The sequence below is a fragment of the Poecilia formosa genome, unplaced genomic scaffold (genome assembly GCF_000485575.1).
Source record: "Poecilia formosa unplaced genomic scaffold, Poecilia_formosa-5.1.2 Scaffold11, whole genome shotgun sequence".
NCBI lineage: Eukaryota > Metazoa > Chordata > Actinopteri > Cyprinodontiformes > Poeciliidae > Poecilia > Poecilia formosa.
This window is the reverse complement of record NW_006799950.1, coordinates 1,609,674-1,629,135: the sequence shown is the minus strand read 5'-3', so window position 1 is coordinate 1,629,135 and position 19,462 is coordinate 1,609,674. Positions and strand designations below refer to the sequence as shown.

Genomic DNA, 19,462 nt, shown 5'->3' with positions numbered 1-19,462 from the left:
CCAACACACTTATTTTTGCAGGGCCACCAGGAGACTGGTGCCTGTCTCCAGTAGCCAGAATAAACAAGTCGCCAGTCCATCGCAGCGAGGCTGAACACCACACAGAATAAACATTATATTTCTAAATATTTCTAAATAGATTGAGTGAAGATCTAACACCTTTAAACCTGGGCTGTGCAAATTGTATTGACATTGTACACAACAAAACTGTTTCAAAAACACCACAAAACAAAAAATAACTACAAAAACATTTTACCTAATATCTTGGAATATTCATAGGATTTTACGCTTTGTGAAACCAATCAGTATAGGACAGCTTTGATTAATTTAAATTCTGGAAAAAAAAAAAGAAGAAAAAAAACATAAAACTTCAGCTTAAGATCCAGCAGAAAACAAACTAAGACAGGCAGTAAAGTCATTTACCAAAGCTACAAGGAATGTTTTGCAATTTGCAGGAGAAGCAGCCAGCTGGAGTCGCAGCAGTGGCGCTGTTAGGATTTTTGGTTGCTTAGCTACCTTAAATATGCGTCTCACTGTCTGACCTTACACCCTAAATGTAAAATTTAATTAGAAATCTGGTTGCAGATGGAAAGAGGAAACAGGGTTGTTGGATGTTAAAGAGACAGTGCAGGTTTGATAGAAATAAAAACGCTCCAGTTCAATTTTAAAACAAGCATTATTTGAAAAAAAAAACAAAACAAAAAAAACATTTCATATATTTTCAAAGGGAACAGATGTCTGAAGGAGAAGCCAACCACAAAATTAAATACTTGTTTGCAAATGCTGGTTATAAATGTGTCTTCATAGCCACAACATGATTCCTCTGAGTTTGCTGGATGCTGGGGTTGAAGTTGATCTGATTAAATCCCGACACAGTCAGACTGTAGCTTTTCCTGGTTTATCTTGCTGAATTTGACAGGAAAAGTCACTGTGACAAACTTCTGAGAGCTTTCTGCTGCACATGGCCACATGAACTTATCTCCACTCACCTTTTTATAGCTCATTGCAAATGCTGACACATATACACGTTTCACTGCGATAAAGTCTCTAAAGACCCTTAACCCAGGGATGTTTGATTCTGCAGAGAAACCTTTCATGATTCTTATTTAGAGTCTGAATATCCTCTTTTTGCTGCAAACACAAAGAGAAGAAGATACGTGTAGATGATCAGAATGTTAATTATTAATGCATTCTGTCGTGTTTCCATGCAGACATTTCATTTTAGATTATTTTCAGCTTGTCTACGGATGAAGGCAGCAGGCACTGTTGACACACTCTCCCTCTATAAACACTGGATGCTCACGGACATCTTGCTTGTGGTCGTTTCTGGGTAACCAGTCTGGCCAGATTTGAATTCTGAAAATTGGACTTGAGTCCAAATTTATCTCATGCCCAGACATTTGAACTCAGTGTTGGCTGATCACTTTTCAACCACAGTTTAGAGATCAATGGCCGTCTTTGTATGCCACCTTTCACAATTTTAAACACATTTATTGAGAGAGATAGTTATAAAACATATTTAAGCCGGAGCCCTGACTTTAATCAGAAGGAGAATCTGGGAGAGAGCTAAAGGTTAGGATGTTGCCAACGACAAATAGTTTTGGGCTTAGCTGTCATAAACTATCATTTATGTTGAAATCTGTGCACAGTCAGGAAATTTATCAAAAATAATTCAACTTTCTTACCATTGAAAGTGTAGATTTCTGTGTGCAGTTTGTAGCCGTTAGTAAAGAGGAGTTGCAAGAAAACAAAAGCAAAATTAAAAAAAAAAGCAGCAGTAGAGCAGTTTGCTGAGGGTGATGGAGCTTTTTCTCTACAGTGGAAGATTAAAGACATCACCTCTGGACGCCGTTCAACTTACAACAAGGTGTTGAGTGATCGGTTGCAGAACACACAGAATATCTTTGCGAGACAATCTGGGACATGAGTAGAAGAAAAAAAAAATCAGCATAGTCGTATTTAAGAAAAGTCTACAAAGCAAAGGGGGGGAAAAGCCTTTTGAACAGCTCTTGTATTCAAAAGCTAAAATGAGAACGAGGCTTTTTTTTGAATGACTTTCTAGCAACCGTTTAAGTTTGTGTTTTTTCACATCTTGTCACCTCGAGGTTATTCTGCAGCTGCTATTGTCAGCTGCTGAAGCGTCCCTCACGCACTGCATGTTTATCTTCTGTTCTTACTTTTAGTTTAGCTTTTAATGACAAGTCGAGTAAACACCACATCCAGCATTGCACGCCTATATTTACACTCTTGTGTGGCTTTGCATCAAAAGTGCTACTGAGTAGCTCCGATCCAAGTTCATGTTGACCCCAGCCTTTAGGTCTACGTCCCATCATGCCATGTTTAACTGAAAACGTGAGTCCTTTTCAATGTTTTAATGCTACAGACAGGTTTCAGGCTTCAGGAGGATGTGGCAGTTTTCACCATTTGTTTTTGGCACAATCAGAAATTCATACTGCGCAAAAACTACAGACATACAGCAACCAAACATGAGGAATTATCTTTGAGTTTCAGCCAGGCAACAGCTTTTAAACTATTTGCACTAGAAAGAGAGAGTGTGTTTCATCGGTTGAACTTTCTAGCAGTCTGTTTGTTCGTATGAACACATTCCTCTGTTTTGTTTCTTGGCCGGCAGATGCAGATAGCATGCGGTTTTGCACTTATAGTCTTCATAAAATGTCAAGAGAGGAATGCTCACACAGTGGCTTCCTCTGCCTCATGATGTCACGTTTACTGACTGAAACCAGTTTAATGGTTGCTACGTGGCAACGAGCTTCCTTGTTGTGATCGAGAAAATCAGAAATCACATATTTAAAGTGCCAACCGCTGTCGGTTTCAAAGACGGCGGATGGTTGAAAACGAACCGTCAGACACAGACAAGGCGGGCGGTACTCTGAACGTTTTGATAAAAATGGGCCAAGAGGGGAACCTTCAGAGTTGTGGTGGGAGAGTTTCGAGTCCCCCCGGCCAAAGCGAAATACTTGTGTGCACATCCAACCGAAAGAAGCCGTCTACGCTTCATTGCGTTAAAAAGAAGCAATATCACACTCTGAAATGTTGCTTTCTGAGGAGCCAATCTGCCGTATCTAAGACTGTTTGGAAGATTGTTAGGTGTGTTGTCAAATTTGCGGTGTAAGGAAGTCGAAATTGTGTCAACGAGCCTTCAAAATCATAAACCCCAGACTTAGTTTTGGACCTGCCAGTGGACTGTTGAGCTCAAATGGCATCGTTTCATGGGAGCAGTTTACGTGGAAAGACGAGGGGCGATGGGGTCTCGCGTTAGACGGTGGAAGCAAAACACACATGGTGGCCAAACGTTTGGCTGCTGCTGTGGACTGAGTCAGCGCTGACAGGGAAAACGGTCAGGCTCCTTCAGTCCAGAGTCAACTCACTAACTGGAACGATGTGTGTGTGTGTGTGTGTGTGTGTGTTTCTTTCTTTCTTATTTTTTTCTTAGATGTGCTAATCAGAAATGTCAAGTTAAAGGTGATTTGAAAAGTTATTTTAGGCTAGCATCAGGTAATGGAAAAAAAATAGGCTTGTAGTAAAATTTTCAAGAACTAGAATATCAGTTTTTTTTGTAATTCTACATATTGAAAAAACAGTCGGGTGTTTTCAGCGTTGGACATCAGCGTCTTTTTAGTGGCTGGCAGACACAGTGAGCCTCATGACGGTAGTAGACAGCAACTTCTGCATTCATTGACAAAAAAATTAGAAAAACTTCTACAAATTTTAGGTTAAAAAAAATGGTTCCTAGAATGTTTTGTGAAAATGTTTCATACCAATGATAAGCCAGGAAGTAAAACATAAAAATAAAACAAAAACTTTTCTTATCATCTAGGCATTATTGATGTTTTCTTAGCTGTGTCATTTTCTCCTCTATCCTCCCTTCACCAATCATCTATTCACCGAGCAGAATATGATAACATGCAGGAGTCTCAATCGATGCCAGATTGCCCGTCTATGTTGTGGAAATCCAGCCCGTCTAGTTTTTTTGCTCCCAACGATTCAAAGCATCTTATCTACAGTCTCTTTGTGCTCTAGAAAATGAGTATATAATGATCCTTCAAGCCCTGTCCTGGTTTCCTGTTTTGTGGCCCAGTGATGTTTTGTCCATTTTATCCTTTGAGGTAAAGGCTGGTGAATGTGCCAAAGGATGGACAGGCAGGTGAGTTTAATGCCATAAGAAGTAAGGATTGACAGAGTAATTACCAGGAGGGCTGACGGAGGAGCAGTGGAGAGAAATCTGAGTAGGGGCCGTCTACACAGACACTAGAAATCAGGAAGCGGCTCAGTGAAGACCAGAACCCAGGCATTTATGGAGAAATCCGCTTCCTGTTAGAAAAGAAAAAGTAGATTAGAGTCAGCGCTTCAGGGCACAAGAACCACAACCAGATGAGAGCCTGATTATCACTCCTGTGAGCAAAACAAACCTTGCGTCTGTCTCAGGAAGCTAGAGCCTCTTTAAGCACCTTCTGATGAGCCTTAATGAGCTGCACCCCCCTGTACCTGTCAGCCACACCCTGGATGGAGAGGAGGATCAGGAGAGACACAGCAAAGCAACCTGCACACTGTTCTCTGCTCTCTCTCATTTTTTTGCAGTGGACACTGGATCATTTTAAACAACAACTGATCATTTTAAAACACTGCTTAAAATTTGTCTCTTGTCAGAGGTTTTTAGTTCTTGCTGGTATTTTCTCATGTGCCTTCAAACACATGAAGACGACTCACATTTCTTTTTTATTTATTAGAGTCTAATCATTAGAGTTGGCCCAAAGTTTGCAGCTACACCAGCTTCAGGTCTTCTGAGAAGACTTTCCACCCGAGGTTTAGGACTGTCTTAATGGGAATTGTTGACAATTCACTCCAGATATGCATTTGTGAGGTCAGACACTGATGTTGGACAAGGCCTGGTTTGCAGTTTATGCTCTTGATTAAAAGGATATTGTATCAGGTGGAGTTCAGGACTCTGTAGAGGCCAGTCAAGTTCTTCTTCACCAAGTTATCTCAGCTTATGAGCAAATAAAGTGAATCAGTGTATTGTTTTCTTGATTGTTTTGTTTCTTTAGATGTGGTTATATGAGTGTTGTAAGAAATAATATCAAGAGAAACTCAACTCTATAAACAGTTTAAGTTTATTATGTAGTTCCACAACTATTTAATATATGGACTTTGAAGGAGAAACCATCAGGATTGTGCTGGTGAGTGTTTTGTGTTTCAATAGTTATTCTGCAGATTACCTTATTAGAAAATGCAAATTTGGAGAACCTTATCTATCTGCATATTGCTACTATTCCATCCAACGCTGACTTTCAGAGCTTTATGCCGCCACACAAGCCTGCAATATAAACTCTTCCTTCTCATGTCTGTCTGAAACAGAATCTCACCAGTACTTGGTCAGTACCCAAACCCGTCTGGCCTCCTTTCCTGTGCACCAGCAGCCAATTCGAAGTGTTGATTCAGTCTGTTTTCAAACTACAGCTGGTGATCCAGGTCCCAGTAAAATTAGAGCAAACAGGACCACCTGTTTCCAGTCTGCAGTAAAAAGTGGCATAAATGTCTTCTTGGTTTCATTCAAACAGACACAACATGACAGATTTCGCCAGATGTGTCTGCAGAGATCCGTGTCCTTGAGAAACATCTGGATCTCTTTAGATGATGGATGTTGCTCTCTCAATATTTTAACCAAAAAGGTTTTCACCACCCTGTCAAGTATCTAAGGTGCCCTGTATGAGTTCTTCTGTTGTTTATAGATTTAGATATTTTAACCTGTCTTGTTGAGGTCATTTATTCAGTCTCTCAAACTGACAACCTCCCTGGCCGCTGACCGAGTGCATCCATTAAGCGCTGGATCCTTCTGCTACTGTATCGGAGGTTATTTTGAGCGCCGTGTTGCGCATGGAGCAGCAAGAAAACATAATGCATGGAACCGAACCTCTACAAATCGATCCAAGAGCTTAAAAAAGCATCTTCACCACAAACTGATACCAGCAGCGACTTTTTAACCATTTACTGACCTGAGGATGGCACTTAAGTGTGTGAGTGTGTTGAGATAAAACAGACCTAATCTTCTTTGAGGTCATTTTAGTGAAGCATATAAGGTGAGTAACAGGTTGAACTTACGCTGGCTGATGCTGCACTTAATGTAAACAGACCGCTGCAGCAGACACGAGCTGGCCGTGGGGGCGCGCGCGCAGAGACGCCCACACAGGCAGAGGAGAAGCGCGCTATAAAAACACCAGACGGCGTTTCAGCGTCAGTGAGAATGCTCCGTTCACCTCCAGCTCATGGTCGGTCAGCCGAACCGAGCTCGCAGAGGAAAAACACACAGAAAAAAAAACGAAGTGCGCCTCAAAGGACATCGACTCTTTGCTTAACTTACCCCAGCAGCGGTGGATTTTATTGAGGAAAAATATGACTTCTGACACTTTTGAAAACGCATTTTCCAGTAGTTCTTAGACGGCGTGGACTGCTTGAGAGAGAGGTCGAGGAAGATTCAGGCGCTCTGGAAATACTTTCTGGTCTTATTGGTGAGTTAATTTCTTATTTTTAGCTGTCGGTGAAATTAAATGATCAACTTTTTGGGTAAAACAAAAAAAAAAGGAAGACTTCTGTTAAAAGACAAGAAATGCGATTAGCATCAATTTAATATTTTAACTGGGTTTTATATTTACATATTTTCATTTTGTAAAGTGCGACAGCTAAGTACACCCGCTTCTTTGGTCGATCTGCGTCACATTATGTCGGAATATCAGATTGATATTAATAAAAAACAAAATTTGAAAGAGATCGTAGCAGGTTAGTAGCAATATAAAGACATGGATATAATAAATAGATAATGAATTGAGTGTGTTTTTTAAACAATGAATAGCGGAGTTTTCTTGAATGGACAGATTCTAATAAAGTGCTCTAATAACAATAAAAAGAGAACATAAAACTTGCCTGGTTGAACGTGAGAGCTGGTAATATGAAAGTCATTATCGCTCCCAGAATTGCTTCATTGCTCCTCTTGGATTCTCGGAGTCTGAACTCCAGTGCTGAAAAACATTGCTCTCAGAGTGTGTTTCCCTCATTTGGTGTTTTTGAGGTAAAGAGGGTTCGGCTAAATTATCCAAAATTACAGCTGACAGCCCCACTGATCATACATGCAGGGGTTTTCATCTTTATTGGTTTTCGTGCATACAGTGCTAGAGAAAAACATTTGGACTGTTCTACATGTCTTCTGTTGAACTATTTTTTTTCTCTTAATAAATGAAATCATCATTAAAAAAATAGATTTTTGTAATCACTCATGTTCTTTGCCTGATATCAAAGTGTGTTGGAAGATCTGAAACATTAATTTTCCCTTATTACATCCAATTACTTTAAAAACTGCACATTTTTTCCTTTTTTCCTGCAGCCTGCTTTGACAATGGACCCCATAAACTTCAGAGGTCAGAGATGTTTGCTTTGAGGCATTTTAACTCCTCGCCCTCCTCGCTTCTTCCTCGTTGGGGCGATGGCAGTGCATCTGTGGTGGAGGCCATGGTGACGGCCATGGAGCAGCAGCAGGAAAATGTCACTGCTGTGCAGAACCACACCAGTGGTGTGATCAGCGTGGTGCTGCCTATGTCGCTAGGCATCATCTCCAACACGGTGGCTCTTTTCATACTGGTCAATGCCTACTCTCTGCAGCGGCGGCGCTCCAAAGCTACATTCCTCTTGTTTGCCACCTCTCTGGTGATCACAGACTTCTTTGGCCATGTGATTCCAGGTGCCCTGGTCCTGAGGCTCTACCTCACCGGTGGACAGAGCACTGAGGACTCCTCTGATAGCATGTGTCAGTTCCTAGGTGGCAGCATGGTCTTCTTTGGCCTTTGCCCTCTGTTTATGGGCTGCGCCATGGCCGCAGAGCGATGCCTGGGCGTTTCCAAACCGCTGCTGCACTCGTCCCTCGTCACCAAAACTCGCACAAAGGTCTGCCTGTCCATCATCTGGCTGGCAGCGCTGTGTGTGGCCTTGCTGCCCTGCTTCCAGCTCGGCTCATACACCTATCAGGAACCAAAGACCTGGTGCTTCATCAACGTGCTCAACGACACCATGGGGGTGGACGTGGCCTTCGTGGCGCTGTTCTCCGGACTCGGCCTGACCTCACTGGCTGTGGCTCTCGTGTGCAACACAATAAGCGGACTGACGCTGGTGCTGGCCCGGATCAGGAGGCAGCCCGGCTCCCATCACTCGGCCCGCTCCCATGACATTGAGATGGTGGTTCAGCTGGTTGGTATCATGGTCACCTCATGCATCTGCTGGAGCCCTCTGCTGGTATGTTACGAGAAAAATCAGTTTTCCAATGAGTTGTTCTGTTTTAGAAGACATGCCTTCTGTTACAGGAGATTAAAGCAAATATTACCTTTCAGAAAAAAAATCCCCATCATACTAAAGGTCAAACATGGTAATGTTATTATGATCTGAGAATGTTTTGCTACTTAAAGATCTGAATGACTTGCTTTACCTGATGGAGCCAAAACATGACATGACGTTACGTGACAAAGAAGACTGGGACAAAAGGACTGGGTGAACTGCTGGAGATTGTTCCAAGAACACTCGCGTGTTATCAGTCATATGAGTTGCAAAATGAAAAGGAAGCACAATCAAGAGACATTTGCAAGTTTGTATTTGTACTTGAAATCATCATTTTGTTCTTCAAACTGTGAGCTGCTTTCATCAAAGAATCTGTTTGCAGCAATTGCTGCCCTGCAAACCTTTGGCATTTTAGCTGTCAGTTTCCTTAATCATTGCAACAATTTCCAGCTGTGCTAACATGATTTAACAAGGCTTTTCAAATGATCAATTAGCCCTTCATCGAGACAAACTTGGATTAGCTACCAAAATGTGCCACTGGAACACAGATGGTTGCTGTGTTCCAGCAACCATCTGTTTTATTACGGAAATATTCGTAATAATAAATACGGATATTTCTAAGTGAACCTAGAACTTTTGACAAAGATCACCGGTACTTACGTTTCTATAGATTGCAGTTCTTAGACTCGGGAGAAGAAAATTTACCAATGCATCAGGAGAACTTGTAGAAATGCCCAACAGTTAACAGTGCAATTTATTTTCTGTTCAGTTCAAGCTGGATCCACTGGATCAGTCTCCCTGTCATCCATCCATATGGCCCAAAATGAATCATTGTGATTGTGAGCTCAATATGATCTGGTGCTTCGGCCCACACTGTTTTTGTTTTTTGTTTTTGTTTTTTTTGCACCAGAACCTCCTCAACCGAATTGGATCTAAGGCTGTGAGCCAAGTTTTTAAAACCCTGATGTCAAAATTGTTAATTTTGCTTTATGTGTACGGGGGCCGATGACATCACGAGAAGCACTAGAACTGAGCTGGCATAAGTAAATAAAACACTGGAAGACACCTCTAAAGGAGGGATGTGAGTAAAAAAATGTGAATAAATGGAACAAATCACAAGGACTCAGGTCAGTGTGATGTCACCAAAGGTGTGCGTGAGCGCAAACTTGTTCTTGAGTTTTTATTTTTTGACCAAATATAAATACGCAACAGAACAGCAAACAAACAGAAAAAACAAACATCACTTTTTATTCTATATGTAATGAACTATAGTGTTTGATTTTACAGCAGACTCTGGCATTTAGCTTTAAGGAAACAGAATGTCTTTTTACTGAATGGATTCAGCTTTATGTTGTACTTTATTATTTGACTCTGTTAATCAACAGCGTGCAATAAAGGGCGTGAATGTATTTTTTTTTATGAAGAAACATTTGTTAGTTGCTTCAGAGGTCACAAAAGACCAACAACACAAGTGGTTGGATTGCGTATTTAGTTTTTACTATCTGGATTACAGAACAATGCAGCCCATGAAAAGTACATGGCAGAAGGATCAATATTGGTGCTTCTGCAGTTACTTGTTTCAAAAATAACATGCAAATGAAACTGTTATGATGTTTTGAGTGACTCTTGAGTCAAAAGTACCCTTTGTCATTGTGAAAGTGATTTTACTGGATGAGCCTGATTGGATTCAGAACTTGGCCCAAAACTGCAAAATTCTTTCAGAATTACTTTTGAAACAAGAACAACTCAATTTTCTTTTCTTTTCTTTTTTTTAATTTTATTTATTTCTTGTTTTTAACGTGTAACACATTTTAATCTATAGATTAACAAATAAGGAATGTGTTTCTTGACCAACAACACAGGTCTTTGCTCTGATGTCGGTGATCCATTCCTCCAGCAGAACTGTGGGTGAAAACCTGACCAACTACCAAACTCTGATGTACATAGGAGTGAGGCTGGCCACGTGGAACCAGATCCTCGACCCCTGGGTCTACATCCTGCTGCGCCGCACCGTGCTCCGCAAAATCTACCTCATTGTAAAGTGCCAGGCGGGCCTGAAGGACACCGTGATGGGTCGCTGGGAGAAGAGCTTCTTCCCCAGCTTGGACCAGAAGGAAGTTCAGCAAGTCTGAGCGAAGAATGCTTTTTTTTTTTTTATGTTAGCAGGTCACTGAACACACAAACCTTTGTAAATACAGAAACAGCAGTTGAAGGAGGAAACGTTGTTGCTATGACGAGGAAGCAGTCTAGCATTGGAGGTTTTCTTGATCAATCAAGGTTTTTTTTTTTTTTCAAACTCCACTCTGTTTACCAGCTTGTTTTTTCTCTGACCTGAAAAATGCAAGCTAGCTAAGGCTGCAATTTTGCACAAAATATCATAAATGCTCTGTTTACTTTGAAAAAGTGAATATTCCTTATTTCTCTATGTAAATAATGAAATTATAAAGATTAATCTGAATTCAGCCCTAACCACACCTTGTAGAAACTAGAAGATTTGTAAAAGGGAAAACTTTAATCTATCATAACTTTGACCAGCTTTGAAAGCTCTGAGACTTACATCGGCATAACCATCAGAGGGCGCTTTGGAGCAAACCCAGAAATAATCGAGCATTTTGCTAGTACTCTACTGAATGTAATTTATTACAGAATGTCCAATGTTCACATGTAATTTTGACTTTGAGTATTATTTTGTGTGTTTTATACGTCAATGTATAAAACAATAAGGTTTTTATGAGTTAATACTTGAATGTTACTTTCAGTTTGAGAACATGTAAAACACTTTAAACTGAATGTAAATAAAACCATACAATGTGCTTTTACTTTAAAACTCTGCTCTTATTTTTATCCTGTCTTGTTTTGAAGACCTGCAAAAGAGGTAAATGTATTGAAAACCCTCTAGTAGCTTTCCTTTGACTGCAATGAGCAACATTTTCTCCTTAAAAAAAATTTCCAACAGAGATGTCCTGCTCAGTTTATGTTCTTCACTTTCAGTAGATATGTTTTAGCAAATGGACAATCCACAAAGGTTACAGAGATCATAATCTAATAAATCTGAAACACATATAAGAATAATGTTTTGACTAGAGCTTGAGTCAGTGTGTAGTGGACTGACTACCAGTGTTTTACTTCAGAAGTACAATAAACATCCAGCTCAGCAGGGAGAAGGTTAAAAATAAGATTTTTTTTTTTTTGGATAAAATACTGTTTGCTCTTTTCAAATGCTTCTTATATCCATTACATCCAGTAAGATTTCAATGTAAATGTGGTGCATTTCTGAAAAACTCATGTCTGTTGAGATTTTTATTAGTTAAAACTCAATAACAAGAGATGGTTAAAGATGGAAAACAACATAGAACTTTAAATGTTGGTTCATATGAACCGAACACCATCACCTCAGCACTTTATTGAAACTTCTTTGGCTTTTGTATGCATTCATTGAGACATACAAATGAAAAAATGACATTCTTGCTCTTGATGTCCCAGTGTTCAGGTATAGCTTTTCATTAAACAAAAGTCTGAAAACATCCAACAGTGCGTGTTCAACCACCGGACCTCCAGGGGGCGATATTACGTCAATAGTCTGAATTGAAGCCACTGTATTACGTGAAGAAAAGGCACGACGTACTAATTCCTAACGGCTATGAATTATTTTTTTTATAAAATCACCAGAAAAACTACGAAAGGAGAGGTGAAGTTCATCTGAACGGTCTAAAACTGTGCATATGCGCGATTTTAGAGGCAAGCTGTGATAGCATTAATGAAACTCATTGAGTTCGTGCATGTGCTACAGCTAGCCAAAGGTAAACTGTGCTTAATATTAAGTATTTACACCTTTAATATAGAGCGAATAGTAGAGGTTTTATTTATCGATTTGTTGAATAGACACATCCCCTCTTAATGAAAACTGCAAACATTCATGCACAAGTTGATAGTTTGGCTCAACTTTTGCTGCTGCGCACTTGTTAGCCGCTAACGCAGGTTGCTACTAGCACCTATACGCTACGATGTACGTGACGTAAACGATTTCATTTTATGTTGACGTTTTTCTGTGGCAGGATAAACAACTACAGTTTTTATTTATGCTACACGAGGCAGGGAGGACAGCATGACTTCAGAGTGGGACGAACAGCAGGCCTATGAAGAGCTTCTATATTGGGACGAACTGATCCAACAAGGCCACCGTCTTCTGCCTGAGGACTTTGACAGGTAGCGCTGAAAACATGCTCTATTTCTACAGATTTGTACAGAAATACAAGGGCTAGTATGTCAGATCGTGAAAGGATCTGGTCATGATTGTTCTTAAAAACAATTCATATGGGGTCGGCTGGATGTTTATAGTTTTACTTTTAAAACGTACTATTTTTGCTCATTTTGTTGTCACTCCTGACAGATACGAGGAGCTGCGATATTGGTACGACTGTCTGTGTTACGAGGAGGAGCTGAGGCAGTACCATGAATACATTGCTGCAGTTCAAAACTTGGAAGATGAACGACAGCTTGAGGTTGTTTTTTCCTCTTTCCTTAAAAGCACACACGATTTATGATCTACTGTGCAAAAGTTTTAAACCACCCATGTGTTGGACTTTTTTTAGTTCCAAAGAGTGAGGCAGTCCTGTTATCATAAAAGTAATTTCAAGGAGTAGATTTCCGCACATCCACGTCTTGTAAAAATGATTTTAGGATATTGTCTGCTTTTTAAAATGGCTAGGGTCTTGTTAGCTTGCAGATTTCAGGTTTTTCTCTCTTGGTGACTGATCTAAGAATAACATTTAAGAAGGTGTCGCACTTTTTACAACAATTTAAACAAAAATGTGTAAATAATAATGGCATGTCTTACGGCATTCGTGTTAAGTATTCATATCCCTTATTTTTCACGTGTCATTTTTAGAGCTTTATAAATATGAAGCTTCCTCCTTTTTAGTTATAACTGCAGATGCAGTGTTTTCCCCCAAGTAAATTGTATTTATAACTTCTGTTTATTTCCGTGTTTTTTTTTTTGTTTTGTTTTGTTTGTTTTTTTACTGTATGCAAGACTTATTTCAAGCACTCTATATGTAACAATTTCACACCCATTTTATGTCAAAACTGAAATGACAGTCAATGAATAAAAACTAAATAAAATTATTTTTCTGTGTTTTGGAAGTGGATTTTATGTAAACATTACTTTCTTCTGATTTCAAGTCTTTGTTTTCTTTTACTACAGGAGATCATGGCCCCTCCAAAACAAACCGGGCCTCAGAATCGCCTTGTGATGACGAAGCACTCTGAAGTGTATCCTTCAGCTGAGGAGCTGGAAGCTGTGCAGACGATTATTTCTGATGTGGAGCATGCTTTTAAAACACTATCTGAACAGATTGATGGAGGGAGGTAAGCCCGCTGATCTAATTGGTCTGACGTCTTTTAAACAGATAAACTAAAACATTTAAACTCAGTTGAAAAAAAATCAGAGAACGCTCTTCTGAACAGCACAAGTCAAACTTACAATGAAACGTCTCTCTTTTGTTTGCTTCTCAACAACAAAACACAATACCAACTAAAATGAAAGTTGTTTATATTGTCTGTTTGTTTTTTGTTGGTATCAGAGACGAAGAGCGAGTTTTACGTGCTCTTATGAGGGTCGGTCTGGTTGCTAAAGGACTCCTCCTGAAAGGAGACAGTGAACTGGAGCTGGTGCTGCTCTGCTCCAGCTGGCCTACAATCACTTTATTTAATGAAGTCACAGAACAGTTAGCTAAACAGCTAGAGGTACGGAGTCATATTTGGAGTTGCTTAATGGCAGATTAAGAAACACCTTTCACAGCTTTAATGTCTTATCTTTTCAGGTAATTTCAGCTGGAACATATACAGTAAGATCGCGTCCGGAGGAAGCAGCCATTGTTGTGGCCAGTAGCAAGGAGTCAGTCCCGACTCTCGTCATCAACCTGACATCACCTCTGGTCCGGGCGGAGCAGCAGACTGACACCGCGGAGGCAGAGGGGAACGGTGCGTGTATTTGTCCGGCTGCACCCAGGCTCTCACAGGCTTGTTCTGTGTGATGTCAGTAGGCAGATACTGTACTCCTCCACTGATCTATAACTGCAATACATATTATCCCAAAAGTCCCCTGGGTGTGGCTCAGCAGCGTCAGCACAATTATTTTCTGTCACCCACTCTTGTTTTCTGTTTCACGCTGCAGTGGGAATGTTTTAGAAGATCGTATTAACTGTCTGGACTTAAAATCTGCACTCAGCTATTTATTGTGTTAACTAATATGGGTTGTTCACCATCTATTCCTAGAATATCTGGAGTTAAATTCAGCAGCAGGTCTCTGTTTTTGTATGAAAGTGTATGTCTGTGTGGACTTTAAGCAGGGTGAAAGATGTATTATTCATGCTTACGTAAAATGATTTTTATGTAGTGCAAGATTCAGGGAGTAGCCATCCTCTGAAGTACTGCAGAGTGTCTTTTCTTCTTCTGAGCTGTTCATGTTTGAGATAATTACTGTCCGTTTGTTGACCTGCCACAAAATCATAGCTAGTTTGTAAGGAAATGGAAACGATCTGCTCACTCCTGTGATTGTGAACAGGAGGTGTGGGGATTTAACCGTAGAGTTTAGATCTATAACGCAAGGCCAATCTGAAATTCGAGCCGGGTCAGGCCAGAATTAATTTTATGATGAATGGGCTCGGGCACATGTGGTGGATTTATTAAGCCTGTAATACATACAGCACAGAGAAAACCAAATGAAAATGCTCAATATAATGTTGTTAATCTATTTATTATGGTATATATTGAAGAGTATATAGTTTAACCTGGTGAGGAAAGAAAGTAAAAAGGGTGTAACAAATGTAGCACATTGCATGCGCTCACAGCTCTGCCTTGTATCCCATCTCTGCTGCTGCAGTGATGGGACCCTTTCAATTACACATCCTAGATTTACACTTGACTCACCCTGCAGATCCAACAAGCGACAATATGGAGCCAGAATATATTAAACAAAAGCTAAAATTGGGAAATGTTATACTGCCTACTCAAATGGTGGTCTAAAAGTGAATGCAGTAAAATTGTAATTAAATTAATATGTTGGGTTTACATCGATTTACTTGTTTGTTCAGTGTTTGTCAATATGAACATATGTTGAAATCTAGTCTGCAGTCTGCCGCTGGCTGCAGGACCTCTGCAGGGTGTATTTCAGACAAGGTCCACTGTCGATCTCTGCATAGTTACTGAATGTCTGGGAAAGTGTGTAAAATCATTTTGATCTGTGCAGTTCTGCTCAAAAACCGTAATAATTGGATGATCTGCAGCGCGATGTGATGTTGGAAGGGTCTCTGACAGAGACAAGACTTCATCCAGCACGTGAAAAACATAAACAAAAGTGTTGAACTGGAAAATAAAACGGGACAAAACGACATGCGTTGTGAACATTGACATGAGGAATTGCGACTTGGGTTTTCCCTGTCTTTCAACGTGCCACTCTGATTTATCGGTCACAATATTTTGTCCTAAAATCCCGAAAGCTTTCGCAGGTTTTCTGTGACCATGTTGCAGCCACACCCAGTGTTCATCTTTTTTTTTAGATCAGTGGTGTTGGTACAGCGACTGGCTCAGACTAATGCCAGCGAGCAAACGGCTAATATGCTCCTGCCTCGTGGTCCTCACGTTGTTTTGTTGTGAGCTACGATTTGAGGAATCTGTTTCCTCTGTTGTAGCTAACAACATTCCGCTCACGCTGGTAATATTGGCTCAGTTATGTTGTCCAAGCCCCTGCTAGAATTACTAGTCAAAGCGCGGATTGCATGCTCTTGATGCTAAACCTGTACATTTCAAACCAGCTGCTGCAAAACTGATTCTGTGGTTTAGCTTGAAACTGTGTCAATTATTAAGGAGGGAGAAAATTCATTTTAAAATGGCTAAACAGTTTAACAAAGGATTGTCCGGCTAGTTGTTTCTGTAAAAAAAAATGTGGAAGTCTAAAGTTGCAGAGCATTTAAAGGCCAGATTTATTTTTTTTCTTTTGTTTTGTTTTGTTTTCTTGGGGGGGAGCGGTAGGGAGGGGTTGGAGACCCACATCTAGTTTTAGAAATGTTGGTAATGAACTGATGAGTTTTGTGACCAGTTTCCGGGCTCCGGTTTTTGTAAACATGCCAAGTTTATACTCTCAACTAGTGATGGAGAAAACTCCAGTCTGCAGTTCGTATTCCTGAGAAAAGTTGATCCTTAACTGTCAGAAGCTGCAGTTTCATAAATCAAACAGTACTTGAACGTGTCGCACTGTGCGAGCACAAGACGACAGTAACTCCTGCCGCTCTGCATGATGGAAGATGCCGGAGTGTACGACTGCAGCAGAATTACATCAGACAGAGGTAAACTGAGACATCGGTCAGCTGTGGATCATACTGTGTTTATTATTAGTGTTTATTATTAGTCAGTCAGTGAGGGGAAAACATTTGAGGAAGAAGGAGATGGAGACTGCTAGATGTTCTATTGGCTTCACAACGTAGGACAGAAATTTGTCACCTTCCAAGATTTTCCCACACAACACCAGACCCTGCTTGACATTAGTCTTAAGTCGTCTGGTTGCTTGAGCTCTAAACTTTTGCAGGCCGTTGATTCAAAACCAGAGATTTTCTTTTAAATTAAGGATTTTTGTTTTGTGCAAGCGCTGAAGTATATTCATTTTGCATCTAGGAATTAAAAAAAAAAAATAAACATGCTTTACCCAGAACTCCCAAATGATAGATTTAGCTTCACTTGTTTCAAATTCTGTTTTAAGAACAACAATAATCTCATAGTGAGCACCTACTGCTATCCAATTGGTGGTAAAAACAAATCAGCCCTACGTTGTGTTGATAATTCAATCAGAAAGTGCTGAGCTTTTCACATATTGATTCTTGAAGTATTTTTATTTTATTTATTTTTTTGCTGCAGGTGCATTCCTTGCTGCAAATGATCCATCATTCACTAAAGGAATGCTGCGTAATTAAATTTTGTGCAATATAATGTGTATTTTCTTATTTTAAAAAAGTAATTGAATTATTTATTTGCACTTGTTAATGTATTTCCAGTATTGTATAAAACGTTTTACGTAACTTAAATGAAAAGTCTCCAGAATGTGGCACTGTTTTTTTTATCCAGTTAATTGTCAAAAATAATTGATAGATTATTCGATTAGTAAAATAATCGTTAGTTGCAGCTCTAGTCTGTTTCCACTCTTTCCATTTGGTAGAAGCCACCTTTGGGCATGGATTGATCAGTTTTGCTGCAGTATGGGACAGTCGTGAATTTTTATTCTCTCTATGCCTGTGATTTTAAACTGACTGCCTTATAGTTTGTGAAGTTTTGTAGGACCGCTGGACCTTTGACCAACTGGACACACTGTCTCAGGAAGTGGAGGGCAGCAAACCCAAGCCATGAGGCTGATGGAAAGGGGTTCTTATAAATAGTGCAGACACATTCACAACATGTCGAGCAATGTTGTGAATGCAATTCTTTCACTTGCAGTACACCAGAAAGTTTGCACAGATCTTTGGTAGATGATTTTTGGCTAAGAACAAAGCCTGCCACGTTAGATACTCTGACAGCCCCATTCCCTGCTTCTGCTGGTTTGGGGAAAGCTGCTGCTCCCTGAGCTGCAAGACAGAGCCAACCCCCTTGGTCAAACTGTACCTTTTCTTCTTACCCCACCTCGTCAATAGAAACGCAAACGGTCAACGATCCGCCGGACGTTCTGGACAGGCAGAAATGCCTAACTGCCTTGGCGTCTCTCCGCCACGCCAAGTGGTTCCAGGTTTGCATTCACGTCATTATTTTTAATTGATCTCTCCTTTATGTTTTGTCCAACCTATAGAGAGTGACAGTTTATTAGTTTTATTATATTTCCTTTAAAACTCCAGACTTTAAAGCTAAAGGATGGCCGGCCGATCAATACCAATGACACATGTGGGTGACTCATTGGTATGGATTGGCTCTTACGGCTGAGCTTTCTCTGTTTCAACTCTAGCACTGTGCAGAGATCAGTGAAAACCTGACAGGTCGTGCATTAGTTGATGTGGAGACGGCTCAGTAGTTCCTGTTATTCCATGCTTGCCTTGTTTTCTGAATTGGTTCATGAAAACTCTGAAAGCACAGAAGCGAGGTCTCTCTGGAGCAGACAGATGGGCCTTCTGACTCAACTGGCTTTTTTTTTTGTTTTGTGTCCCAGGCTAAAGTCAGCAATCTCAGTTCTGCTGTCATTGTGATCCGAGTAATGAGGGATTTGTGTAAACGGGTTCCTGATTGGTCACCCCTCTCAGAATGGGTGAGAAGTCTGTTTCTACTTTTCCTTGTTAAGGCTTGGTAGATGTTTTTGTCTAGCTTAACATTATACACACAGGCTCATGGTTCACAAAGTATTTAATGTTTTCTCTCTTATTCAAGAGTAGTGAATCATTTAGGTTGTTTCTGTTTTTGATATCTTAATACTGAACACAACAGGATTATCAAAAGAACTCTGAGGGGTCTTAAAGTAGACTATGATCTGTTCCTTCAAGCAGTGTCTAATTTGAAATGGTGCTGTTTTTTTTTGTTTTTTTTTTGTTTTTTTTTCACGTAGTCTCTTGAACTGCTGGTAGAGAAAGCCATCAGTACATCTGAGCGGCCAATGGCAGTAGGTGAATCCTTCCGCAGAGTTTTAGAGTGCGTCGCCTCTGGAATCCTTCTGGAAGGTGAGTTTCTCTTCAATCCATAATGGCATGGAAACCAGCCTGGATGCCCAAACTGAAACGTGTCTGTCCAAAGACGGCCCCGGCATAAGGGACCCATGTGAGAAGGAAGATGTCGACGCCACTGCAAATCTGACTGAGCAGCAGCGTGAAGACATAACAAAGAGTGCTCAGGTATGGTGAGATACAAACGCATGCAAATGTTAAAAAACAGAGGTGTTATGGTTGGTATTTGACATGTCAACTTTTTCTCATTTAAAATGTTTCTAATAGGGCCACTTGCATAATGCTCACACCAGTTGTCTTCGACACAAACTGTCTTCCTGTTTACTCTGATTTTCAAGTCTTTACGTAGATTTTCATCTGGATATAAGTCTAGTGATTTGCTGAGTCATTCAAGCAAGTATTTTTTCACTGGACAGTTTTTTTTTTTAACTTTGATT

The 19,462-nt window shown here is 40.2% G+C and overlaps 2 protein-coding genes and 1 long non-coding RNA gene across 7 annotated transcripts; 2 read left to right on the top strand and 1 right to left on the bottom strand.

Annotated features, from left to right (window-relative positions):
• The first annotated feature begins 6,242 nt into the window (after positions 1-6,242).
• Positions 6,243-11,157, top strand: LOC103131994 (prostaglandin E2 receptor EP1 subtype-like). Its single transcript, XM_007543749.2, has 3 exons — positions 6,243-6,527; positions 7,397-8,298; positions 10,200-11,157. Exons 2-3 carry the CDS (start codon positions 7,438-7,440, stop codon positions 10,467-10,469), a joined length of 1,131 nt encoding a protein of 376 aa, XP_007543811.1. The 5' UTR covers positions 6,243-6,527; positions 7,397-7,437; the 3' UTR covers positions 10,470-11,157.
• A 751-nt stretch (positions 11,158-11,908) lies between these two features.
• LOC103133469 (interleukin enhancer-binding factor 3-like) lies at positions 11,909-19,402 on the top strand. Of its 5 annotated transcripts, none has more exons than XM_016666608.1 (10): positions 11,909-12,025; positions 12,393-12,543; positions 12,728-12,839; positions 13,541-13,704; positions 13,920-14,082; positions 14,160-14,319; positions 18,015-18,106; positions 18,521-18,616; positions 18,911-19,022; positions 19,096-19,402. In XM_016666608.1, exons 2-10 carry the CDS (start codon positions 12,443-12,445, stop codon positions 19,200-19,202), a joined length of 1,107 nt encoding a protein of 368 aa, XP_016522094.1. In that variant the 5' UTR covers positions 11,909-12,025; positions 12,393-12,442; the 3' UTR covers positions 19,203-19,402. The 5 variants fall into 5 exon arrangements, with proteins under 5 accessions (XP_016522094.1, XP_016522087.1, XP_016522097.1 ...); XM_016666601.1 differs by having other exon boundaries at positions 11,909-12,075; positions 12,432-12,543; XM_016666611.1 differs by lacking the exon at positions 11,909-12,025 and adding an exon at positions 12,046-12,137 and having other exon boundaries at positions 12,433-12,543.
• LOC107834766 (uncharacterized) lies at positions 14,599-17,322 on the bottom strand. The gene is made up of 2 exons (XR_001660589.1): positions 16,149-17,322; positions 14,599-15,211 (listed from the first exon to the last, which is right to left on the bottom strand). It is a non-coding gene; the product is annotated as an uncharacterized LOC107834766 (long non-coding RNA).
• Positions 19,403-19,462: the final 60 nt, after the last annotated feature.

Bases quoted from the DNA above. Each gene is read 5' to 3' on its own strand.
- LOC103131994 (XM_007543749.2), top strand. From the start codon at position 7,438: ATGTTTGCTTTGAGGCATTTTAACTCCTCGCCCTCCTCGCTTCTTCCT. The intron at 8,299-10,199 runs GTATGTTACGAG...CCAACAACACAG, and splicing joins TCTGCTGGAGCCCTCTGCTG to GTCTTTGCTCTGATGTCGGT.
- LOC103133469 (XM_016666601.1), top strand. The intron at 18,107-18,520 runs GTTTGCATTCAC...TTTGTGTCCCAG, and splicing joins GCCACGCCAAGTGGTTCCAG to GCTAAAGTCAGCAATCTCAG. The intron at 19,023-19,095 runs GTGAGTTTCTCT...GTCTGTCCAAAG, and splicing joins CTCTGGAATCCTTCTGGAAG to ACGGCCCCGGCATAAGGGAC.